At 60.2% G+C, this 19598-nt stretch overlaps 2 protein-coding genes across 2 annotated transcripts; one reads left to right on the top strand and one right to left on the bottom strand.

Moving 5' to 3' along the window:
- Positions 1–5471: 5471 nt before the first annotated feature.
- On the bottom strand, positions 5472–9597 carry SNCB (synuclein beta). Its single transcript, XM_058848406.1, has 6 exons — positions 9447–9597; positions 9145–9272; positions 7644–7682; positions 7178–7296; positions 6354–6443; positions 5472–6213 (listed from the first exon to the last, which is right to left on the bottom strand). Exons 2-6 carry the CDS (start codon positions 9263–9265, stop codon positions 6181–6183), a joined length of 402 nt encoding a protein of 133 aa, XP_058704389.1. The 5' UTR covers positions 9266–9272; positions 9447–9597; the 3' UTR covers positions 5472–6180.
- Positions 9598–10337: 740 nt separating this feature from the next.
- On the top strand, positions 10338–11720 carry EIF4E1B (eukaryotic translation initiation factor 4E family member 1B). Its single transcript, XM_058848404.1, has 7 exons — positions 10338–10355; positions 10509–10594; positions 10703–10798; positions 10914–10977; positions 11159–11272; positions 11375–11514; positions 11606–11720. Exons 1-7 carry the CDS (start codon positions 10338–10340, stop codon positions 11718–11720), a joined length of 633 nt encoding a protein of 210 aa, XP_058704387.1.
- Positions 11721–19598: the final 7878 nt, after the last annotated feature.

Here is a 19598-nt window from a genome sequence, read left to right as displayed (position 1 = left end):
AGGTCTCCTCAGAGCCTTCTCTTCTCCAGGCTGAACAGCCCCAGCTCTCCCATCCTGTCTCCATAGCTGAGATGCTCCTGCCCTCTGATCATCAATACAATCATCTATCACAACCAGATGCTACTGTTCCAGAAGAGTGAAAGCCCTTCCTACAGTGAAAGCCTCCACTGTTTCCTACAGTGCCTCTGTGCCTTTGTGGTAGAGAGGCAGGGACTCTTCACTTTTTCTCCCTTCCCAGGGGTTTGTTTCAGCAGCTCAATCCATGACAATGAAGAGGAAGCCCTGGCTGTATTAACAGCACAGAAATGCACCGTGGTGGGTAAGTACAAAGCGAACATGAAGCACATGGTGACTTGGGTATGGGATGGGGCCACGAGTCAGAGAAGCTCATTAGGTGCTGTGAAAATCAGAAGGTCTTTGGAAGTGCAGGATGTTCCTCTGGGCACAGATGTGTGAGGGCATGTCTTGTTGCAGAATACGCCACTGGCAGCCCGGAATGTTGGTGTTAATCAGGAAGTGTCAAGCATGGTGCTCCTCAGATGCAGTCGGCTGTGCCTGGGTTGTCATGGATTCAGCTCTGGCTGGTGCCATTTGTGGCAGGTCCATATCCTGTCCTGCCTTCAGCTCTGCTCTGCAGAGGCTCCGTGCCATTACCAGGGAGCCATGTGTGGGAAGTGGTGGCCCCTTGCCTGGATTCACCAACACAGCCACAATTGCCATAGTCACTTCCTCCCCCCGGGGAGCGGGTGAGCTGGCAGAGAACATCTGTCTGCCTTACCCAGCCTTTTCCAGATGTTCCTTTTTGTGTTGCCATGGTGGATGTGAGGATCAATCCAAGGAAATACTGGGTGAGTTCACTCCTCGTTTCCCTGCCGACAGCCCATAACTCACGCTCCATTTGCACAGCCCTCCCTCTCCCAGCGTATCACAGCGATGTGCTCTGCCGAGTGGGGGGAGACGCTTGTAGTGAGTAACACTCACCCAGCGACTGTGAAAAGCAGCTTTGGGCGGGGAGAGGGGGGAGAACTCTTGTTTATGGGTCGGTGCATCTGACCGGAGACACGCTGAGGGAGCCTGGAGTGGGGATGCTCCCACCACTGCCTGCTGTGCTGGGGGAAGGGGCAAATCAGCAAGGGCTTCAAAGGGCAGTGAGCAAAGGGAGCAGGAGTTCACACATGTCTTTTTTTTCCATTCCAGGGTCCCCAGCTGCTGTGGCTAAACTCCCTGGAGCCGTCAGGCAGGGCAGGGCAGCTGCTGGATGCTGTACTGAGGCTCTGTGATTTTTCCTGGGGCCTGTAGTTACAACTGTGTTTTGTTGCTCTTGCAAGGGAACACGAGCTCGAGAAAATAACAAAGCCTTTTATTATAGGATAGGCCAAGAAGGAGTTTGTAGGAGGTGGGTTTGTCCCAGCTCTGTAAGCAGTGTGTGCTGGCAGTCAGGGGAGCAGGCAGCAGCTGCCTGGCCAGGCAGACACAGGAGCTGCCACCATCGCTGCCTGTCACTGTCCCGGTGCTCCACTGCCCCTTCACACTTTATTTTGCTTGCACTGAGAATTTGGAGTAGAGAGACCCTCAGGCTGGTTCTCCTGCTGAGCAGGGGCCTCACTTGGACACTATCCTGTACTCCCACTGGCCTGCTCAGGCTCAGAGAGGAGTGAAGGTTTCTCCTACCCCACCATGTGAGAGAGTTCAGTGAGTTCTGGTCACAAGGCAAAGATCTCCACACTCCCTCTTGGTAAGGACCTTGTGAAAGACAAAGCCATTCATGCCTAAGGAAATTTGGGGTGGCCCTGGGATATGGGCAGCACCACACATTGATCAGGGGACTCCTTGGTGTGTCCAAGACCATGACCAGCCTGGGAAAATCACCCAGTTCTAGATATGCTTTGGTTGGAGCTCAGCAAATGAATTGCAAGACAAGCTGTAACTGATTTTTCTACCTCCACAGGGCCTGGGATCGACATGCTGGCCCCTGATGTCAGTACTTGGGGAGTGGGAGATATTTTGGATAGCAAACATCTACACCCACTCAGTGGGGCACTGGGTAAACCCTGACAGCACTGGTTTGGAGCCTGAGAGCTCAGTGGGACCCTGAGAGTACCAGCACTGCATTTTCTCCTCTCCTCCCGGGAAGGACCTTCCCTCTCCTCCCTGCAGACCAGGTCCAGCTCACAACTGCGGTGAGGTGCTTCCCCCTGCTGTAACTCCAGCAGCTCCTGCTCTTGGCTAGGCACTGCTGCCCTGATCCAGCACCCGCAGCTGCTCATTCCTGAGGCCATTGACAGGGAGGAATAAACTGCAAAACACACAGCTGAAGTCCTGCTGGCACTCTGTGGATCCCTCCAAGCCTTCTCTCCTCACAGCAGTTCCCTCCCCTGTGGAAGAGGCTTTGAAGCAAGGCTGTACCCTCAGGAATGGCCCTGTCTATGCTGATCCTTTTTCTTTCCACGCATCCTTCTGCTTCGCTGATACAGCAGAGAATGACACAGCCGAAGACCTTGACTACTGTATGGATAGTTCTGTGTTTTGGAACTGGTTTTGCAGTGTCAGTTTTGCTTTTAGGAGCTGTACCAAGCTGGTACGGGCTTCGAGGCAAACAGTGGAAAATCCTCTGTCCCAGTAAGGAAAGTTGATCTCCCCCCTGGCCCTGCTCTGTGCTGATGCCTGGCAGCCAATTGCACGGGAGTGTGAGGTGCAGGATTGCTCAGATTGTGCCTGGGTGCTGCATGGTGCCCACCAAGGGACTGTTTTTCACTGTTTTCTATCAGGATTGGCTCTTAGGAACTGAACAGCATGCTGTGCTTGGAACATCACGTCCAGGAGCTCTGGAGGTGATAAAGACAGGATGAGCTGGAAGATGAGCAGACTCTGCTTTTCACTATCCTCTTACCAGCCAAGGAGATCTCTGTCCTGCCAGGTCGTAGTCTCTATCCAGCCAAAACATTCACCAAGAACAGCTATGCTGAGGTTTCTATTTGTGCTTTTCAGCAAAAGCTCCTGAGAGGGAGCTATTGCCAGCACAGAGGGTCAGGTTAAATGTTTGTCCCCACAGCTTCCCTCTCCCCACACTGTCTCTGTTCCATGTCACTGAAGGGCTTTGCCAAAGCCCTGAACACCTGCACAAGTCTGGTGCCTGCTGTATCTGTGTGGGGAACACAGACAGAGCCATTTACAATTCCAGAAGGATCAGCACCAAGGCACTGTAAGACTTTGAGCAGGTGACTTGAGCCCAGTCATCCCAGTCCCTGTTCTTTAAGGATTGGTGGTCAGAGCCTGTCTCTGCAATGCCCAGAGAGAAGGTGGCTGCCCCTCGTGTCCTACAGACCCAGCTCCAAGAGCTGTGCTTAACACTGCTAGGCTGGGAACAACAGGACTCTCCTGCACATTCCAGGACCACAGCTGACTGCCCAAAACCAGATCCCTATGATGGCAGCATCCTGGAGATGTCTCACAACACCCTCATCATCCCTGCCACTGTTGAGAATCAGCTCAGGAGGGAGAACACACCCCAGAGCAAGCAAATGTACAAACCACACGTGCCACACGCTCCTGACAAACCCTGCACTGCTGTGTGAGTGGTAGCTGAGCAGCTGAACTTTGGCTTTAGGAATTCAGCAGCCCAGGAAGTTGCCACACTGATATCTTGCCTGCTGTGCCAGAGGGATGGAGCATAAGGTGGAGGTAGCAGGTTACATAATTTGGGGCAAGGAAAGCCCAAGCCCTTCTGTTTGCTGGCAGAGAGCAAGGATCGTTGGAATGACCTTGGCTGGCTCTTCTGCATCCTCAGTCTTCGTTGTTCTATCAGATCTTCCCCCAGGGCAGAGGAGATGATGCTCTCGAAGGTACTCATGGTGTTGGCACTGAAAATCACGGGCAGCAGAAAAAAGTGAGCAAAGCAGGGGACTGCTACAAGTACCAGCTTCCTCCCACCACTGCTTTTAGGATTGTCCTACACCATGGAACAGTCAGCTGAGGTACCTGAAGGCCCTTTGCCTCACCCATCCTTGTTCTTGGGTTCTTCACTTTGCTAGAGACCCTTGGCTGTATTTGAGAGGTTCCCACCCATGGCACCTCATCACAGCTCCTGGCATCTTCCCACAGTGACTCCATCCACCTCAGATAAAGCCTCATGCTCAGCAGTGCTCCTTGCTGCTGGCTCCCTGTCCCTCTCTCTGTTCCCACAAAGCTGTGTACCCCATTTCCAGGGTTGTGCCAGGCTTGTGCCTGGTGCTCACACATGTGGCACTGCCAACATGGGGACCTCTGCCCCCTCCAGCTGCCAGACCCTCCTGGCAGCCTCACAGCTCTCCTCTCTAGAAAATCACAACCATGACTGCAGGTACAGCCGAGGTGAGGACAGGGAACCTGGAGCAGGTGTTCACTGTGGACAATGAGGTTGGCTGCACCTACAGACACAGCACCCAGAGGAGCTGCCCCAGTGAGGGTCACAGTCCTGCTGTGCAGGGGCTGCTGCACAGAGGAGACACCCTGCTTTCTATAAAGTGTTGGTTTGAGCAAGTTTTCTCCCTGCTCTCTGGCTTCCAGCTCTCCCAGGCACAGGCCTGTCTTCCCCCACACTGCCTCTGCCCCTTTACAGTCTCCCTGGCACTGGGGCAAGCCATGCTGCCCCAGTTTGGGTCTGCTTTTCCATGGATGGCAGAATTGGACAAGGGAAGGAAAAAAAATTTGAGGGGAACAGCCAGCCAGCCCCCAAAGAGCCATCTCAGTCCTTCTAATAACACACAGGGGGTGCTCTGAGGACTGCTGCAACCAGAGCCAGGGCAGGATTTGCTGGCATCAGCAAACCTGTTGTGTGTCCGTGCTGACTGCTGCAGCTTCACTCCTCACTGGCAGAGCTGGTGAGCCAGCACAGGTGGGGGATCTAATCCGATATTCATGGCAGGGACACTCAGCCCAGCCTCTCATCCCAACTTGTGATGCACTCAAGGGGCTAAAGGCTAGCTAGGGACCCAGGCTGGGTTGCTGGTCCTGCCCTGGGAGAGCTGAAGACCCAAGGATGGTGCTGTGGGGTGGGCACAGGACCCCCTGCCATGGAAGACAGCATGTGTGACACCCACCTGCCCTTCAGGCATCTGAACAAGCTGTGGGTGACAGCCATGTCCCCTGCCCCTTAGGAAGGGGAGAACCAGTGCTGGAGGCCAGGGCTGTGTCTACCCTCACCCTGGCTTGTCCTCAGCCCCACAGAGCCCCCTGCAGATGCAAAGCTCTGCAGACAGGCAGGTGGTGTGGGGACACTGCCTGCACCCCACGTCTCAGCCAGAGTCTGGCTGGAGGCCCAGGGCACAGTGACCTGCTGTGATGCAACAGACAGAAAGGCATCTTGTCCTCATGACCAACCAGTCCTGCCCACTCTCCCAGCACCAGCTCCATTCCTCTTTGCAAAACTACCCCTGCCACCAAAGGACAGGGCCAACCCCTCCCCAGGGACCCCACAACCAGGACCATGGGGCTACAGACAAGAGTTGGCTTTATTCACGGACACGGGGGCAGCTGTGTCACTGGCAGCTGCCCTCGTATTGCACATCCAGCGACGGGGGAATATCCATGCCACGTCACAACACAGCGTCGGCACTATGGGACCTCGGGGGGGGCGCAGGCACCGTCACCACCCAGCAGGCTGGGGAGCGGGCTGGGGCGCCAAGGGTTCACAAAGGCAAAAGACCCGTCCACCCATAGATAGAGAGAGAGAGATATATAAAAAAAAAATAGTTCCACGATGACCAGAGCAGAACCACAGGGACACGCGTGCAAGCGAAATGTACAGCAGCCCGCGAGCAGGTAAACATGCTTTGTACACACACAGACACGCCAGGACAGCCGGGGTTTATGGTGCTGGGAGGGAGACAGAGCCATAAACCCGGGCTTCACACACACTCACACACACACACACCAGCCCCTGCGGGCAGCACCCACGGCTCGAGCACGCGCCGGGGCTCGGGGGCTTGGACACTGCGGGTGTTTCTCACTGCTAGACATGTTACGGAGACACGGACACGGTCCCTTGGAACGGAACTGGAGGAAGAACTCGTGAGCGAACGGGGCAGGGGCGCCCCTGCTCCTCCCCGGCACACAGGCACCAGCCGGGGCCGGCTGGAGAGGAGCAGGGGGCTACCGGCGGTTCGTTGTGCTGCTGGTGGAAGAGGCAAGGATGGGGGTCCATTATGCCTCTGGCTCGTATTCCTGGTATTCCTCCTGTGGGATGGGGAAGGAAAGAGCCAGTGAGAGAATTCAGGTCAGGCACAGAGCCCCCCTCTCTTCTTCAGCCCAACACCAGCTTTGCTCTGGACATGGAACTGTCACACTCTATCCACTGTGTCACCCTGTCCCCTCACCTGTGGGGGTTCCTCGTAGTTCTCCCCCTCTGGCTCCAGCAGCGGCTCGACCAGTGGCTCCTCCACAGCCTCCTGGGCCACCTCTTCTGCCTGAGAGTGAACCAGGAGGTCAACACCACACACACACGCACATGACACCCACCCACCCTGCCCCTGCCAGACCAGCAACACACCCAGGATACAAGGGGCTCCGTGGGGAGCCAGCGGGACCCTGGGCACCCCGCAGCCCACCTAGCTGGGAGGTGACACACACAGGTCTGTGGGAACAGGGGCTGTGTGTGCATGTCCCTACACTGCTCTCAGCCCCAGCCTCGGGCAGGCAATGAGTGCTGGCACCACGTGGGCCTCGACAGGCTCCAGGCGCTGGCAGGAGCTGCGGGAGCATCCTGCATCCCTGGCAGGGGAGGGCGGTGCTGGGTAACCCCTCCCCGGGGCTGGCAGGCGGGAAAGGGGGGCAGCCAATCCCCCTGTGCAGCGGCGGGCGGTGGCGGCGGTGGCCTCATTTCTTCAGCTGATGCTATTTTGGGCTAAGCTGGAAGCCAATGGCTCATGGGGCGGCGAGCTGGAAGCCGCTGCCCCTCCCGCAGCTGTCAGGTCACCTCGCAGCCGCTGGAGCGATGCGCCACAGGCCCACGCCGCCGGCCGCCATGGCAGGCCTCGAGCGCGCACACGTCCACAGACACCCCTCACGCTTGGGGCCTGGTGTGGGGAGACCACCCGGGCACCCCCCTGGGCCCTGCTGAGGGACCGGGGAACAGCCAAAGTCTGGCTCCTCACCAAACCTGGGGATGTGCCAGCCTCCTCACGGGCATGGGGACTCTCACCTTCAGGTCTGCAGGGAACTCCTCCTTCTTCACCAGCCCGGTGGCTGCCGCAATGTTGCCAGCTCCGGAGAACGCCGCTTCGCCCAGCTGGGACGCCTGCTCCTTCGCCTTCTCAGCCACTGCAAGAGCCAGGGGTGCCCATCAGTGCCCCCCCTGCTAAAAGGGGTGCCCAGCTGTGGCTTCGTGCCCTGCACCACCCAGGGGGGGAGCTGGCGGGGAGATGCTGGGCAGGATCAGGCTCTTCCCAGTTCCTTGCCCTGGCGGGGAGGGGAGGGGGCCATGACACTGCTCTGCAGCTGGGCAAGGAGTGTGAGCAGCCGCCGCAAATCCTTGGTTGCCGGCCCTGTTATATAAGAGGCTTTAGCAGAGTGACATCAGCCCCTCAATTAGCCTCTGATCTCGTTAGTGTGGCCATGCTCGCAGGGCTGGAGGGGTACCGCGGCAAGGAAGACAGAGGGGCCCATACCTGAGGTTACGCCTTGCACCACACCTTGAGTTTTACTCCCTGAGGATAGAAAGAGACAGAGATCAGGTTAGAGGGACTGACAGCTGGGCTCCAACACGTGCCATGCCCAGGACCCTGGCTCTGAGCCAGGACAGCATCCTGTCCACACCCCATGCCAGGCACCTGGGCAGCTGAGCACTTGCCTGGCTCCCCTCAAGGCTCTTGTTGTCCCTGCAGGAGCCAGAACTGGGGCAGCACAGGGCCAGTGCCACGTGCCAGGCTGGGCAGAGACCCCAGAGCCCAGCACCATGTCAGGGCACAGCCAGGCAGGGTGAATGCGAACTGTGCTGCTGAGAAAAACCTTCCACAGGATCCAAACCTAGAGCTGGTGCCAACACAGCATGGGAAGCCCCACAGCTGGAGTGCCCAGAGCTGGGTGCTGCCGCTGGCGGTGCTGACCCTGCCAGGCTCCCTCGAGCAGAGTGACACCACCCAGGACACCCCCACAGAGTGGGGTGTCTAGGATGGAAGGAAAGGTAGGGGCTGGGCAGCTCCTGTGGGATGGGGCCTCGGGGTGTTCCTTGAGCTGCTGGACCCCAGTCCAGCACATACACCCTAGCGAGGATGGGGGCCCAGGGCAGGCATCCACCGCCGCCCAGGAGAACAGTTCTGGGGCCTCAGCTCTCCCACAGAGCTTGTGCCCTCTGGAGCAAAACAGAGCCTCAGCCCTGCGCCCTCCTCCCTCCCACTGCAAGCAGGTTGGCTTCAGCTCCTGCCCTGGGCATTCCAGCACCACAGCCAGGCACACACACTGCCCAGGAATTGCTCCTCCTGCCAGCCATGTCTTCTAGGACTTGGCCCGGAACAGATCCCTCCCTCGAGGGGCAGCACGGAGCGACCCCTCAGTCACCAGCCGGCTGCAGGGGAGATGCGGTGTGGGATGAGCTCCAGGGCACTGCCTCTCCAAGGGGGACAAACACTGTCCCCACCCCCCTGCCTCAAGACAGGCACATCCCAAGACAGGGGTCACCACCTCCATCATGGTCCCTCTGCTTTCCTGCCCCACAGCATCCCGGGCACAGAGCTGAGAGACCCTCAGGCTCAGACTGGGGGCTGCAAGGGGTCCAGTCCCCGAGGGTTCCATCCCCTCAGCCTGGGGACCAGTCCCCGACTCTGCTCTGCCTGCGGAGCCCACTCTCCTGCCCTGCAGTTTCCCGGAGGGCAGCGAGGCACTGCGGGCACCGACCCTCTGCCCCGGAGCACTCTGCCGCAGGGTGGTCGTGGCGGGGAAGGAGCGGGGGAGAGGGGCAGCGGGGCCGGGGACAGGTGGGAACGCAAGGGGGACGGCAGGGGGATGGGCAGGAGGAAGCAAGGGCAAACGCAGGAGCAGGCAAGGGCAGGCAGAGAGGACCGGCAGGGGCAGGCAGGGACGAGCAGAGATTAGCCGGGGATGGGGAGGCAGGGGGCAGGCAGGGGCTGGCAGGGGGCAGGCAGGGGGCAGGCAGGACAAGCCGGTCCTTACCGACATAGAGGACCCCTTCCTTGGTCTTCTCGGCGGCCTCGGCCACCCCCTGCTTGGTCTTCTCAGCTGCGGCGACCACCCCCTCCTTGGCCTTGGACAAGCCCTTCATAAACACCTCCATGGCGGCTCTGCGGGGAGAGGCCGCACGGCTTCACCCCGCCCCGGCCCCGCGCCCGCCCGCCCCGCGCATCCCGGTCCCGCGCATCCCGGTCCCGCGCATCCCATCCCCGCGCATCCCGGTCCCGCGCATCCCGGTCCCGCGCATCCCGGTCCCGCGCCCCCGGCCCCGCCGCCCGCCCGACCTGGCTCGCTGTCGGCGGGGACGGGCGGGCCGGGCCGGGCCGGGCCGGGCTGCGGCGGGGCGGACTCAGTGCGGCTGTGCCGGGGCCGCGCTGCGCCGCGCTGCGCCGTGATGCGCGGGGGGGACCGCGCCGCGCCGGGCTGCGCCGGGCTGAGCCGGGCTGAGCCGTGCTCGGCCGTGCCGAGCCGTGCCCCGCCGCCCCCGCCCGCCCCCGCACCGCCCCGCACGGCAGCGGCGCCTCCGGGCTTCACCGCCCCAGCCCCGCAGGCTCCTTCCCCGCACTGCGCGGCACCTCGGGACAGTCGTTCTTCCCATCCCCGTCACTCATCGTGATCCCACCCCACGCTGTCCCCATGCTATTCTATCCTGACCCTCATCGCATCCTATCCTACTCTCTCCCAGTCACGTCTCCCGTTCCTTGTTCCACCTCATCCCGATGCTTTCCATCTACAGGCTGCCCTTACCCCACTCCATCTTTATTGCCATCCAACTCCTTCCACATTCCACCCTGTCCCTATGCCGTTCCCATCCCCGTCTCGTCATGTCCTCTTCCCATCTCATCCCACCCGATTCAGCTCTGGACCCATCCCCTCCCCATCCCATCCTATCCCACCCTCTCTGTATACCATCCTGCCCTGCCATACATCATGGCATACATACACATCATCGTCCCCAACTTACACAATTCTACTCCCTCATCCTGATTCTACCCACTCTGAGCCCCTGTCCTCATTCCCCATCTCTCTGACCCCCAGGAGGGGCAGGACTGCCCCCCTCTCCCCAGGATACCACCCTCCCACCCCACCAGCTGCAGCTGGGATAGCTCCTCATCCCACCTGCTTGTGGGTACTTAAGAGCCGGAGACAGCCCAGGAGAGCCTGTGCTGGTCAGGATGGCTACAGGGGAGCAGGTGGGTGCTCGCCCTGTGGGCTGGGGAGGATGTAGAACACAGACAGGCCTGCCAGCCCTCGGGGCACACAGTGTGGGAGGCAGCTGGGGGGCTGCAGGCTCCCTGCTGGGGGGCTCACGGGGCTCTTCGGGGCTGTCCCACCTTCCTCTGCAGAGGCAACAGGAGCGACGCCGGCAGAGGGCTCGGCAGCAGGAGCTGCTCCCGGCAGAGATCCTGGGCAAGCACCCGCTGCAGAACAGGTATGGGAGGCCTGGCCATGGACAGCCTCTCCCCGCACTGGGAGGGGTTTGCTGGGGCTGGAGAAGGACTCTGGCATGGTTGAACACCCATTTCCTCTCCCTCCCCAGATGGGCACTGTGGTTTTTCAAGAATGACAAAAGCAAGATGTGGCAAGCAAACCTGCGCCTTGTCACCAAATTCAACACCGTGGAGGACTTCTGGGCGTGAGTGTCCATTGGGTGGGCACACCCACTGTGCCCCTTCTGGAGGTGTTCTGCTGGGGGGGTCTGAGCCCGAGGCACCTATTCTCACCTGCTTCTGTGTCTCCATCTAACACAGGCTGTACAGTCACATCCAGCTCGCCAGCAAGCTCACAGCTGGCTGTGACTACTCCCTCTTCAAGGTATGAAACTCCAGCCTCAGACTCCCCCCAGCACCCAGCATTATGGGAGCACACTGGGTGCTGGTAAGACTGTCAGGATGTTCTGGCCATAAGGTGGGAGGGGAAGTCTGGCTGGATGTTCACAGCTCCCCAGCTGTGGGCAGATACTTGGAGCCCCTGACTGTCCCCTTGCCCACCTTAGGATGGCATTGAGCCCATGTGGGAGGACAGCCAGAACAAGCGTGGTGGGCGCTGGCTCATCACCCTGGCCAAGCAGCAGCGACACACCGAGCTGGACCGGTTCTGGCTGGACACAGTGAGTACAGCCCTGCTCGAGCGTCCTGGCTGTGGTGTTCCCCCTGCCCCAGGGCTGAGCCCCAGTGGGGACTGTGCCAGGCTCCCCTTCTCCTCCCAACAGCTGCTGTGCCTCATTGGGGAGATGTTTGATGAGTACAGTGACGAGGTGTGCGGGGCCGTCATCAACATCCGCACCAAGGGGGACAAGATTGCCATCTGGACCCGGGAAGCGGAGAACCAGGAAGGGGTCACCCACATTGGGTAATGCAGCTTCAGGGGGGTCTGCACGGGGGAATAGGCCAAATAGGAGAAGTGGAGCTGCCCTGTTCATGCATCCCCTTCTCTCCTCCAGGCGTGTCTACAAGGAGCACCTGGGTCTGTCACAGAAGGTGGCCATTGGCTACCAGGCTCATGCGGATACGGCCACCAAGAGCAGCTCCCTTGCCAAGACCAAGTTTGTGGTGTGACTGTGGGGAGAGTGAGGAGCTGCCTATGAAGTCCCCATGTACTGTCTCACAATGAATTTCTGCATCTGAGCATGATCTGTGTCTCCAGGGCTCTTAGCAACCTGGGGTGGCTCCTGTTTGTTGGGGAGGTTTCCTGGGAGGAAGATGATGATGTGCCATATCCTGGCCCCTCCATTCTGGGTGAGAGGGGCCAGGAGCACATTGCTGTGGGTTTGGGACACTGTACATATCCCCTCACATCCCCTAGAGCCTGAGACCAGTGCTCCTCTCCCTGAGGCTGTGAGGGTGTTTCCTGTGTTTTGGGGAGCCCTGGACAGCTCCCAGAAGGATGCTATTCTGTCCTCCCCGGGCCAAAGCATGGGCACAGCTCCCTGCCCAGCAAACCTGGGCACAGGAGGGACTACTGAGGCCCAGCTCATCTGGGTCAGTTCAGCCTGGGGAGCTGGTCCACTTTTGTTCCAAGTCCCTGCTCATCTGTGGGACATGGGTCTGCCTTCTCAGGAAGATCAGTTTTGCAGCTGAGGGCTGGCAGTGTCCCTGCAGGGAGGGTGTTGGGCTGCAGCACAGCATGGTCCCTATGCTGCATCCCCTCCCACAGACACTTGCAGCATAGGTGATATGGAGCTCATTTTCTTCCCAAGGTTTTGTTGGTGCCAGACCTGCAGGTTCACAGCCTCAGTCTTTTGAGCCCTGAGACTTTGCTGGCTCCTCCTTTCCATGGCTCATGTCTTCTGCTGTCCCTTCTGGTAGTCCTGGCCCCCCACACTCTTTTTCCAGACCCACCCCAAACTCTGTCCTTTAATCTTTATTTGTGTGTTTGGTTGTTGTATCTGTGCTTCCCTGCCTAGTCAGATTCTAGAGGTGGAGCTGTCTGCTCACCTCCTGACAGTGGCAGCTGCAGTTCTGCCCTCACTGCAGCTCTCATCCAGGAGTACCCTCCATTCTCTCCAGCAGCACCCAGCCTCCTTCTCAGCCCAGGGCTGCACCTTGTCCAGGGCCAAATGTGCAGCCCATCTGTGCCACCTCATCAGCCCAGAGCCAGGGTTGCTTTTCGCCTGCTGTGATGGCTCAGTGCTGCCCTGCCTGCAGACAGGCTCTGCAGAGACCTGGTCCTGCAGAAGGATGAAGTATTGACCACTCTCTGCTCTTAGAGCTGGTTGTGACCTGTCTGGTCACAGCTTGACAGACAGCTGCTGTGGCTGTGTCACCCAGGGTCTCGACTGCCTGCAGTGCAGCCTGTGGGGTTGAGCTTGCTGAGCCCTGCACCACCTGGGATGCTGCCATGGCTGCAGAGAGCTGTGTCCCTGGGGCTCAGCTGCCTTTCTCCAGGGACATCAGCCTTGCAGCTCCCCGAGGGCAGTGTGGGGCTCTCCACCACCCAATATTGCTCCTATTCCAGGCAGAAGATGAGGGTAGAGACTGAAGACAGGAGCTCATCCCTGGCAGGCGATGTGTCAGGCCATGTTCCTGTGTCCTTGCATCGTGTGGTGGCTTTGGGTCATTTCTCTGTGCGGGTGCAAGGGCAGCGGCACCACACTGTCCTCCCCTGTAGGGCAATGGGGCTGGAGAGGCAGTAGGGCAATGGGGCTGGAGAGGCAGTAGGGCAATGGGGCTGGAGAGGCAGTAGGGCAATGGGGCTGGAGAGGCAGCAGGGCAGGGATGAAGGGATGCAGTATTGGGGACGCAGCTCCCCGAACTGGGGCTGCTTCAGGTGGCAGGACCGGAATGAGTGGATGCAGAATGGGGGGCAGCACCCCAAACTGAGGGTGCTGCAAGTGGGGGATCAGGGGGCGGTTCTGCTTGCCTTGCCCACAGGTCCCGCACGGGCATCGCCCGGGTGCTGCCTGCTCTGCCTGTACCGCCGCTCCGTCGCCACGCGATGGTGCCGCTCGCCCGGCCTTGGCCAGCTCCGGCGCGCCAGGGATGGCAGCCTGCCCTGCCTGCGGTGGGGCCCCTGTCTGCCCTGCGCACGTTTGGGTCCCTGCCTGAAGTGGGGTCACAGCGCTACCCCAGCCGCCCCCCACTCCGACCCCCCGACCCCCAGAATGAGAGACAGGCAGAGCCACACGTGGGGCTGGCAAAGCTGAAGCTGGAGGAGGAGTTGCTGAGACCCCCCTAAAACGCACCATTAATGCCCCTCCCCAGCAGTGACAGCGTCAAGTGTGTGAGAGGGCAGGGGTTGTCTGTCCCTCTGTCCCCTCAGCCTACTGCTCTGTCACACGGCTGTGTCATCGCCCCCCACCTGGCTCTAGGGCTGAGCCCCCTGCTGCCAGGCTGTCCTTGTCCCCTTACCCCAGCAAGGGCGTTGTGCTCATGGGGTGCCCTTGCCCCATCACGTCACAAGGCCAAGGTTAACTGGGGCAGGAGGGGGTGCAGAGGCTGCTGCACTGCCGTGGTTCATCACCATTCTCATGTAGCCACAGTGGGATTTCATTTGATTGGAAAAATAATAGGAGCCATTTATCTCCATGGCTTTATGGGTTCCCATCAGCCCTGCAGCCCAGCCAGGCTGGGGGGCTGGCAGTGCCCACCCAGAGTCTGCCCTTTGGAGACACAATGACCTTCATCCTCAACTTTTGCGCCCCACAGTTCCTCTCTGGGGGCCAGGGGGTGCTGGGGGGCACAAAGTCACCCCCTGGGTGGGCACAGCAGTTGCCAGGAGCCATGCAGAGAGTACAGAAGCGCCAGGGCTGCCCCCGGCCTGTCTCATGCTGGGCAGCTGTCCCAGCTGGCAGCCGAGCTGGCAGCCCTGTCAATAATAATAATTAAAAATTAATACTAATCAAAAGGGAGAGGCAGATGGCAGCAGACATGCGGCAGGGCTGGAGGTGGGGGTGGGAGGCAAGGCAGACAGAGGGGCCTGCAAGGACAGGGCTGGGGGGGCCAGGAGAGCTGTGGGGTCTAGTGGGGATGGGAGGTACAAGGGACCCACGTGGCACAAGAGAGGTGGGGGCTATGGGGCTGGGGTTGCTGTGGGGCCCAGCAGGGATGGGGACAGACTGCGCTGCTGCAGGGATGGGGTCCCATGTCCCCTTTTCCCTGCAGGGGGTGTGGGTCAGTGGTGCTGGGTACCCATGCTGGGTCACCTTGCCAGCAGCTGGCACACAGCCATGACCAGGCACTGCCAGTCCAGCTTATCCCTGAGCCACCAGCTCTGGCAGCAAGGACAGATCCTGCCTCTGGCCCCCGGCACACGTCTGGTGCAGGCACCCAACCATTCCTGCAACCAGTGAGTGCTGCAGGGTTAAAATCCCCCAGATAACTGGGGAAGGAGCTGCTGGCTCCGTGCAGGGTGCGTGGGCCAGGGAAGAACAGGCAGCGCTGGCTCACCGTGGGAGTGGGCAGGCAGCGCGGCTGCCGGCGCTGAGGCTGTGCCACCCTGTTCCCGCGTGCCCGAGCCCGTGTGCCCTGCCTGTCACCCAGCCAGGGGCTGCGGGGGGACTCTGGACCTTGCAAGAGAGGTGTGGGTACACAGAGGACCTCTGTCCCTGGCTACCACCAGCATCCCCATGCATTCCTGGACTGGAGCTCTCCGTGCCCTCCCTGCCAGGCCCTGGAAAGGGCACAGACTGTGCCGACCTCCATTCAGAATCACCGTGGCATGCAAGGAGGGGTACCCAGGGTGAGGGGTACCTACAGCGCACTGTTCCCATGACAACCTCCCGGCAGAGACAGCAGTCAGTGTGGGAGATGAGGGAGGCGAGGGGCCTGTGGACCCGCCGGGTGTGGGCTCCTGCGCCTGGCAGGACACAGTGGGGCACGGCAGAGGGGGCTGCACCTCTGGTTCCTACTCCCACGCTCGGGTTCTGCCTGCTGCATCCTGTTTCTTGCAGCTTGGGACAGATAAGCATGGCACTGCTGGTGCTGGGCTGCTGCCCTCCAGCTACAGCTGGTTTGCACGGTGGGGAAGCGGTTAAGTGCCAGCAGGGTCGTCTCCAGTGCCGGCAGCAGAAGAGGCAAAGACGGGGACAGTATCTCCTGCCCTGCGCCTCAGGGAGCCTGTACCTGAGAAGGGTCCTTTGCTGTCACTTCTCATCTGGGTGGATACCAGGCTCTGCAACACGGCTGAGCACTTTCCTTCCCCGCAGGGACGGGCTGGCACTTCTCGCTTGGCAGAGGCAGGCGGGGGAAGTGGGCGGGTGGGATGGGGACAGGGGTGGGGATGGGCACGGGAGCTGTGTGGTCACAGACCCGCAGGCATGTCTGCAGCACGGGGCTGTGCAGGCAGTGCTACCACACCTCTGGGGTGTGTCCTGCTGGTCCTGAATCACGGCCTGGGTGACCCCCAGATGGCTGGCACGTACCCACAGAGCCTTTCTCTCCCTGAGTCACCGTGTCCATGCTGTCCCCGAGACTCTAGCACTGCCCCTGGCCTCAGCCCCCTTCCTCAGCTCCCACAGTGGATGCCACCAGCTCCGAGGGACCACCCTGCGCCTCCCTCAACACAGATGCATCCAAACATCGGCACCCCCACGTTCTCACAGCGTGACACAGGGACCAGCCACTCTCCCGGTTCTCAGGGGAGCAGGTGTCAGCCCTGAGGCTGCAGGGTCACCGGGCACGCACCAGTGCCTGTCCTTTCCCTCCTGGCCCTGTGCACGCTGCTGTGCCCTCTCAAGGGGCTGGTGGTGCTGCTCCCACAGCCACCCCGTTTGGCGGGGCCGGGGGCTGCCAGGCTCCTTGTGTGCCCCAGCTCCACAGCTCTGGCTGGCAGGGCTGGAGTTTCCCGGGCGGTCGATGTGCCCATCGATCCCGCACAGCTCCGCCGGCTGCTCTCCCACCGCCCTGCTAATTAATTGTCTGCTGCTGCTGTGGGAGTGCTGGGCACGGGGGTGCTTGGGCTGCCTGCACCCTGCCTCCCAGCACAGGGGCTTTGCCCCACACATGTCAAGAAGCCAACACACACTTCAGCCCCACCCCAACCCACCTGCACCACAATGTGGGGGGTCTGTGTCAGGCTGGGGATGGGACTGACAGGCCCAGGACAGAGTGAGGGGTTCAAAGGATGGTTGGGGGGCAGCAAATGGCCACTTGCAGCCCACTAGCTGCCCATGTCCAGAACAACCTCACACTGCTCACAGCTGTGCCCCCTCCAGCCTGCACCAGCCCCCAGCCTGGTATGGGGACAGGGACTCTGCCTTTGTGCCTGTCTGTAATGAGATTTCTGCTTGGCTGCCTGGATAGAGAATCCCAGCCAGTGAATGTGAAAAGCCTCTCCAAGCCCCAGCAGCCTCCTGCCTCTGCCCAGCCCAGAGCACACAGAGGTGCCCCCGCCCCTGCACCCACAGTGCTCCCAGGGGGGCACCAGCTCCATCCAGGAGCACCCACGGCACTGCTTGGCATGGGGCACCCATGGGATGTGCAGTCCAGAGGTTTCTTTACCTATTTATCCCACTGCCTCCTGTCCCAGCCCATGCTGGCTGCCTGTACCCTGCATGCCCAGGCTGGGGGTGCCAGGCACATCCTTGGGGACCCCAAGCTGTGTGCCAGCACCGTGCCCACTCTCCTGTTGTCCTGGGTGTTGGTGTCTGCATCCCAGTGCTGCCAGATGCCAATTCTCTGTGGTGAGGTCCTGGCACCCTGGTACTGTGTCTGCAGAACTTGTGCGTGCAAGGTGCCACCACGCTGTGCTTCTGGCCACCTCATTTTCTCCCACAGCAGCAGCAGCAAATCCAACTCCTCAAAAAGTGGGGAGGGACTCTGTGGGTGCTGGGGGCTACAAGGAACAGGCTGTGCCCAATGGGCTTTGCTGCACATTCTAAAGGAACCCTTCCCACCCCCAGCACCGTGTGCCGTTAATCTACTCTTGCAAATGGCTAATTTTGAAAATCCTCTTATCAGAATTAGGTCCTCAACATCCATATTTATTTACTTCTCATTTTTATAATCTTTCTTCTCCTTGTGTGGCTGGGGTTGCTCGCACTGGCTCCATTTCTGAGCATCCCTGTGCAGGATGACACCTGGGATGTCCCACACTGTGCCACATTATCCCATTCCAAGCTGTGCCATGGCATGCTGTGCTGTGCCATGCTCTGTCACCTGTCTGTTGTACAGCACATGTGCTCCTCACACCTTTGGCTCTGCCAGTGACACCATCAGCAGCAGTGTCCCCTCCCCACTGCAGCACCCTCTTGTCCCATGCCCTGCACTGCCCAGTCCCTGCCTGGCGCCAGGGCAGCCACATCCTGCCTGTGGGTCCCTGAATTATGCATTGTTTATCCGTCAGCACCTTCCCTGTTTGTAACTCAATTAAGCAGGCGCGGTTTTGCTAATACAATGGTGTTTAATATTCGGCTTCTTTAAATACCACAAATGGATAGGGAGGCAGCGCACGGGCGATCCATTATACATGAGCTCAAATATCTACTTAAATATTTGATGGGAGTTTAGAAAATCTCAGGGCTGGCCTTGCCCGTGGCTGCCAGGGCTGGGCAGGAGGTCGGGCATGGCACAGGCAGGGGCTCGCCAGGCTCTGTGGTGGTGGGAGCCACCTCAGCTGGCCCAGACAAAAGTGGCACCTGGGGCGTGTGGTGAGAGGTGAGCAGTGCCAGGGAGGTGACATCCCTAGGGAGCTGGCAGCTGCAGCCCCCAGAGCCTGGGTGTACCACTGCTCACCAGGTGATGCCCTCCCTCCACCTCCACCTTAATCCAGTATTTTTCAGAAGAAAGCCCTGACACAATGGCTGTAGCACGTGGCTGAGCCATGACCACGGAACACTGGAGAGGAGAATTAATTTTTAATTCCACCTTAATTACTCTGAGTAATAATCCATTTACAGCACCCAGTGGGACCAGTGTTTCTGGCATCCCTCTGGGGCTCATAGGACACCCAGATGCTGAGCGTGTGGGGCTGGAGGCACTGGGCCAGCCAAGCACTGCAATCTCCTCCTCAAAGACTCTGATTCCCGTGGCTCCTCATGTGCTGCAGCCCCTCACATCACCCTGGCAGGTGGTCAGGGGTCCCAGATGCCCCCATGGGCATGAGCCAGGCAGACACTGACCCTTGGCAGCAGGACTCAGGGCTCTGGCAGCTGCAGAGCAGGATCTGGCTCATCCATCCCTTCAGTTTCTCCTCAGTAAAAGGAAAAGCAAGTGGAATTAAAAGTGATCTCCCCAATCTGTATTAATTAGAGTTTATTCATTCGTCAGTACACCCTGCCACTTCTCCACTGATGACCCAGCCGTGCTGGCCCACAGCACAGGAGGGACATGCAGAGTGACAGCACACAGCCTTGGCATGGCACCTCCGTGGCACCAAGGAGCACCAGAACACGGCGAGGGAAACTGAGAGAAGCTGAGGCTGGACTGGGCAGCAGCAGCACCCCCGGCTGGGCACCGAGACAGGGAGGATGCAGTGGGTGCCCAGGGGGTGGGAGTGTTGTTGCTGGCACTGCCGGCGCAGTGCCAGGAGCAGGAGCTGGAAGCCATCCCGGGAGAGAGGTGCAAGGAGCAGATGGGGCTGGCATCGCACTTGGGACCCCCAGCCCCCTCCCCACCACGCTGCCCCAGGGCAGCTCCGTGCTGGGTGCCCACCTCAGGCGCCATCTGCACTGGGTACCCCCACCTTGCCCTGCCCTGCTGCTTGCCTGGGGGGCTTGTGGGAGCCCGAGCTGGGGGTCCCAGCGCTGCGGGGGAGCTCGCCCCGGTTCCCATGGCAGCCCCCCGGAGCTCATGTGCAGAGCGGTGACTTCAGCAGGAGCAGATGGAGCTGCAAGGAGTAAAAACATCCTGTTTCCATGCAAATGCCATCAGTAATAACGAGCCAGCCTGAAGGAGGGTTGTTATTGCTGCGCCAGAGCTCTGCCCACAGGGGCTGGGGGTCTCCTCTGCCACTGGTCCCCACCAATGTCCAGGCAGATGTCCCAGGGCTCGTGGATC

The sequence above is a fragment of the Poecile atricapillus genome, chromosome 13, assembly GCF_030490865.1.
Source record: "Poecile atricapillus isolate bPoeAtr1 chromosome 13, bPoeAtr1.hap1, whole genome shotgun sequence".
NCBI lineage: Eukaryota > Metazoa > Chordata > Aves > Passeriformes > Paridae > Poecile > Poecile atricapillus.
This window is presented reverse-complemented; position numbering and strand designations above follow the sequence as displayed.